The sequence below is a fragment of the Cinclus cinclus genome, chromosome 12 (assembly GCF_963662255.1).
Source record: "Cinclus cinclus chromosome 12, bCinCin1.1, whole genome shotgun sequence".
In the NCBI taxonomy this organism is placed as follows: Eukaryota; Metazoa; Chordata; class Aves; order Passeriformes; family Cinclidae; genus Cinclus; species Cinclus cinclus.
Window position 1 is genome coordinate 15,813,094 of NC_085057.1, and position 6,000 is coordinate 15,819,093.

The 6,000-nt window shown below is 51.7% G+C and overlaps 1 protein-coding gene across 1 annotated transcript in view; it reads right to left on the reverse strand.

The window, feature by feature from the left end:
- Positions 1 to 1,929, reverse strand: part of LOC134048948 (6-phosphofructo-2-kinase/fructose-2,6-bisphosphatase 4) — a 51,178-nt gene extending 49,249 nt beyond the window's left edge. The window contains exon 1 of the mRNA XM_062501061.1: positions 1,796 to 1,929. Within this exon, the coding sequence (XP_062357045.1) occupies positions 1,796 to 1,847 (52 nt within the window). The 5' untranslated portion in view covers positions 1,848 to 1,929. The remainder of the gene's footprint in view (positions 1 to 1,795) is intronic.
- Positions 1,930 to 6,000: the final 4,071 nt, after the last annotated feature.

Sequence of the window (6,000 nt, forward strand, 5' to 3'; positions counted from 1 at the left end):
TTTCATGAATGCTCTCATTAGATGATGCACTGATTTAAAAGGACTGGCATCTTATGTAAATGGATGTTACTGCCTTTAATGGCAGCCATAATTATGGGAGTGCCTCGGAACTGAGTAAGGTCACATTAAGCAAACTTATTGGAAACTTTGCAAACTGCTCTGCAACACACTGGAGGAGCACAAGGAGTCCCACAACAGGCATTTATTCAGTCCCATCTTCAGCTCTACTCAAAGCACTACAAAATCAATCAACCCTATACGGGATTGCTCCAAGTTGTAGTTGGTTTAGTATGTTTTTGCCTCAAATGAAGTAGTTTCTCTGGCATTTGCCAACATAAAAATTTTAATTCAGAATTAATGTATTTAAGAATGGAAAAATCTTAAAGAGTCTTCATGCTTTTTTGGCATTAACGTCTTTATTTATCCTCCTCACATCTCCAAGAGCCACACGAGCACCATGGAACCTGCTACAGAGCCAACAAGGAGCGCCAGGTGTTGACAAGAGCAGCAAGGGCAGCATCCAATTCCCCAGGCTCAGCCAACAAATCCCTGCTCATGGAAGACACCAGGACGAGCCTCGTGGGAATGACCAAAGGGGCAGTGAAGGGGTTTCAGTTCAGCCACAAAGCAATGACCATCACCACGTTTCAACAGCTGAATGGGGGTCCCCCTCCTAGTCTAAGAGGTTCTGAAACACCAGCCTCACCGAAATCCCTTTCCATGCCCTGGGCTGGGCTCAAGTGTGGTGGAAGCAGGCAGCTGCCTACTATAATGCTGGCAGAAGCAAAGTGATGGCTGTAAACAAGAGCAAGTCTGTGACTCACTGGGCAAGAGCCACAGCCACTCTGCACCGGGTGACACCAGCTCTGTGTGGCACCAGGCAGCTCAAGGTCCAGGTCCCGTTAGGAAAGCTGAGGACAACACCCCTCACTGCCACATCCATCTCTGCCTCTCCGTCCTGCCCCACAGCAGCAGCAGCGCCTGGTTTATCTCCCAGCCTACATAGCACAATTTTCCTAGAAAGTGGGGAAAAGATATCCAAACGTAACCACGACTGAGGATAAGTTCTGAAGTTTTGGTGCACTTGCGTCACAGCTGTCACCCTGTATTACACAAAGTGCCTCACACACACGCCAGACCTCGGTCCCCAGGGAGAGCCAGCCCTTTCCAAGGAAGGGCCCCGACGAGCCAGCAGCCAAATCTCACGAAGGAAGATAAAAAAGGCGCAGATTATGTGCTTTTTATGGAGTTGCCCCTAGGAGTAAAGGAAGAAGAGCTACCCAGTTAGATCAGTATTTGCCAGAGCAGTGGTTTTACACCGTTCCTCGGCAAATGGAGAGCACCAAGGCTTGGAGGAGTGAGATGTAAACCCGCCTTCCTACAGACAGCTAAAAAAAAAAAAATAAAAAAGTCCATCACAGCAAAGCAATCTCCAAAAATAACTCAACAAGCAAACAGCTGCTGGTACACTACGATTCCCTCCTTCCACGCCACATCTCCCCGACCTTCCTTCACCCAGGGCTGTTCCAGCAGAAGCCGCAATTCCCATTTTCCACCGGCCGAGCTTTCTGGGATGCCGGGCACCCTCTCACACCTCGGTGCAGCCGGGAGGGGAAACCTCGACCGAGAGGTCCAGGAAAAACACCACCTTCCCCTTTCCGCCCTGCCCTGAACGCGCGTGGGTCTCTCGGGGGCTGCCCCGCGGGTGGAAGCCGGGGGCGGGAGGGGCGAAGCGGCGGCGCGGCCCCGCTCGGGCGGGGGGCCCGGGGGGCCCGGGGGGCCCGGGGGGTCCTACCTCGGCAGCGCCGACCCTGCGGGCAGCGGCCTCGGCGGCGGCAGCCCCACATCGGCGGCGGGCTGGGCTCCGCTCCGGCGGAGGCTGGCACGGAGCGCACGGAGCGCACGGCCCCGGGGACCCCGCGGAGCCGCCCGCGGTGTGCGCGCCCCGCGCGGGGCGGAGGGACCGGCCCCGGGCAGACCCCGCCCCGCCGGGAGCCCCGCTCCGCTCCGCCCCGCGCAGCCCCGGCCGGGCGGGAGGGGTTTGGGGGGAGCGGCTGCTGCACCTCTGTGCGAGCACAGGGCGGAGGAACCGCCGTACTGCATAGCACACCGCACTGCCATAGCACTGCACAGCACTGCACAGCACTGCATAGCACTGCACAGCACTGCACAGCACTGCATAGCACACCACACTGCATAGCACTGCACAGCACTGCATAGCACTGCATAGCACTGCACAGCACTGCACAGCACTGCACAGCACTGCATAGCACACCACACTGCATAGCACTGCACAGCACTGCACAGCACTGCACAGCACTGCATAGCACACCGCACTGCACAGCACTGCATAGCACTGCACAGCACTGCACAGCACTGCACAGCACTGCACAGCACTGCATAGCACACCGCACTGCATAGCACTGCATAGCACTGCATAGCACTGCACAGCACTGCACAGCACTGCACAGCACTGCATAGCACTGCATAGCACTGCACAGCACTGCACAGCACTGCACAGCACTGCATAGCACTGCACAGCACTGCACAGCACTGCATAGCACTGCATAGCACTGCACAGCACTGCCATAGCACTGCATAGCACTGCACAGCACTGCACAGCACTGCATAGCACACCACACTGCATAGCACTGCACAGCACTGCATAGCACACCACACTGCATAGCACTGCACAGCACTGCATAGCACAGCACAGCACTGCATAGCACTGCACAGCACTGCACAGCACTGCACAGCACTGCATAGCACTGCACAGCACTGCACAGCACTGCACAGCACTGCATAGCACTGCACAGCACTGCACAGCACTGCATAGCACTGCATAGCACTGCACAGCACTGCCATAGCACTGCATAGCACTGCACAGCACTGCACAGCACTGCATAGCACTGCACAGCACTGCACAGCACTGCATAGCACTGCATAGCACAGCACACCGCACCCCTGCATACCTCATCACTCTCTCCCTGCCGGGACCGCAGCCGTCCCTTTGCTCTCTGCTCTCCATGGTCTTCGTGTTTTGTTAAAACGAGTCAAAATTTAAAATAAACAAATAAATTAATAAGTAAAAATGAAGTGGACACAAGGGAGGCGGGGCCACTACAGCCATTTCAGAGTGCGGGGTGTGAAGGCAGCCGGGGGGGACAGGAGGTGGGGATGGGATGGGATGGGATGGGATGGGATGGGATGGGATGGGATGGGATGGGATGGGATGGGATGGGATGGGATGGGATGGGATGGGGGTCTGGTCTGGTCAGGTCAGCAGCCAGCCGTCAGCCAGGCTCAGGGGCACCCGTGGAGCCAGGGGTGACCCCAGGGGTGACCCAGCAGAGCTCACCCCACCAACAGCCCCAGGCCAGGCTGGGATCCCCTCCCAGGGAGCCAGACCGGTCCCAGGTGAAGCCAGCCTGGACAAACACGGCCTCTACGTGCGCTCAGGGCACAGCCTGCTTTGGGCTAAAGCTTTTTGCTGCCCTTGCCATACAGCATCCCCCCAGCACAAGCTCGAGCTTAATGACAAAAATCCTCTACGTCTTTATACCCTCCTTGGGGTGATGCTGAAGCGTGTTCGTTATTTTGTTCAGGTTGGGGCAGGTTATTTTTGTGGTTGCCTTTCCTCACAGCTTTGCAATTTTGTAAAGCTGTCCCCCCGAGGCAGGCATGAACTAAATGGGTGTGTGTAGAACTTCAGAGCTGTTATCTCACTATGTGTCCTGCACTAGGGTGAGGAGCTGGAGAGGCAGCACTCTGCTCAGGAGAGTTATCTGACTTTTGTGCCTTTGGCCTGCAGAGATAGGCTAACACAAGTTTGGGGAGGGGGAAAACACCACTGCAGATGAGAGAGGGGCCAAACAGAAAATGAAAGGAGACTAAGGAAACATCAGTCCAAAGCCACTTAGTAGTGAAAAATCAGAATAATTTCTTTTTAAGATGGAAAATGGTCAACATAAGCAATGGAGTTAAGATTTGTTTTGGTTTGATTTGTTTTGCATAAAATTCACATGCAAATTTTCTTCAGCTTCTTAGGGTGTCTTTTCATATACCTACACACCTCCATCGTTCTTCCCAAGTTGTCTCCAAGTGATATCAAGTTTAAGTTCATTGTCAGAGCACCTGGTTTCAGACCCCCACTGGCAACATAAGCGTTGTAACTATGCTGGCTCTGCCTGGGCATCACCTGACATTTTAAAACTTTAGTTAATAAAGTATAACTTCTGAATTGCTCAGAGAAATTAAGCCACATGAGAGCAAGGGTGGTTTGTTGGTGTGGATTTTTTAGACAAGGAGTATTGCATGCTTATGTCCAGCTGATGATGCCTCCTGCAATGAGGAAACTCAGCAGCTGAGATCAGCAGGATTCCTGGTATCCCTTCCTTCAAGTGTGTGTGTGGTGACTCAGAGCAAGTTACTTGGAGTTACTTTGGTCTGAGAGACCAGCCCCTACTGCTTCTCCAATCCTAGGCTGTAACAGCCCCTCTGGAAGTCTGTTTTTCTAGGAACTGAGAGCAGACACAAGAGAAAAGTGTTTCACTGTTGATGCAATGCTGAGGAATGCTTCTCTTTCTTTTGGGGAACTGTCCAAGTAAGATGGAACTCCTTGTGCAGCCCCTAGAGCTGAACGGCTTCTCGAGGTGCTGTAGTGCAAGTGTTGGGCTCTGTGGAGGTGGAAGTCACCTGTGTCCACCTTCTGGACAATACTTAATCCTTATTAACTCTCTGTGATTTCATCTGAAGCATTAATGATTAGTTTGCTTTATCTTCTTAAGGAGCTCAGGTGACTTTCCATAACTTTTCTACATTAGCAAGCTTTGTTGCCCACTGCTAAGAGTGTGAAGGAGAGGGATGATATGGCTGGTACTCAGAGCCACCAAGTCCCTGTGCTGCTCTGGAGCAGAGATGTCACTGGCACAGATGGCATAGCTCAAAACTTGATTTAGTTAACTCTGGTTTTGGTCACTAACTGCTTCCAGCTTGAAGCAAGGGCCACTGGAGTTGTTTCTCTGAAAGAAATATCATATAATTCTGAGCCCTGGGATAGGAGAGAGGCCCTTGGTTTCATCTGTTCTCCCCTTGAAACATCTCTTAGTCACAGTTTCTGGGCTTAGTGAAACCTTATCCCCATGTTTTCTTAAAAAACAAAAAAAATCAAGAAGAAAAGAAAAGAGGTTTTCAAGCAGCAGGTAGTGAAGCACAGCCAGAAATGGAGCTCACTGCAGCAGTTCACCCTCCTGTCCTTGGCCTTAAAAAAAAAAAAAAGAAAACCAAACAAAACCACCCATCTGCAAGGATTTCTTCCTGATGCTGGTAAAAAAGGTTCAGAGTGAGCCCCCTGTCCCACTGGCCAGCGAGATGTGGCTCAGTGCCAGCCAGAAACTTGCAGTCCTTTTGGCAGAACAAAAGGTGCAGAGCACAGTGGTGAAGGCAGCCTGTAACCCTGCACGGGCTGGTGGGCAGAGCCTCACTGGGCATCAAACAGACTTTTCTTTCAGTGGTTTTTCCCTTCTGCTTAACCATGTTTATCCTTCTCCACAGCGTTTTTTTTTTCAAGGTGGGAAGGCACACCTTGTCCTTTGTGTGCAGCAGCTGCCCCTTCCAAAAGCTGCACTGAAGGATCCTAACTGTGCAGAGGACTTCGGTGTTCTTAAAAGCAAAACACATTAGATCACTGATAAACCAGTGCAAGTATTAAGAGCAAAACTTGCTAGAAATCTTGGGTTTTGCTCAAGATCTGTGTGGCCAACCACCGATGAGGTTGTTGAGATTTTGTCCAAGTTGGTGAGGTGTAGTTAATTTGGCGAGTGGAACTAGGAACAGACTCATGAGGGGAAAAAAATAAATCTGATCATTTATTTGCATTTAGGAGAACTCAGCAGGAGAGAAGAGTGTTCAAGGTAAATACAGTTTCTTGCCTGCAATGTTTGACCCTAGCTTGTGCTTGGATAAACTGAGCAAGCAGGGTCATCCATTTGGAAAATGTTT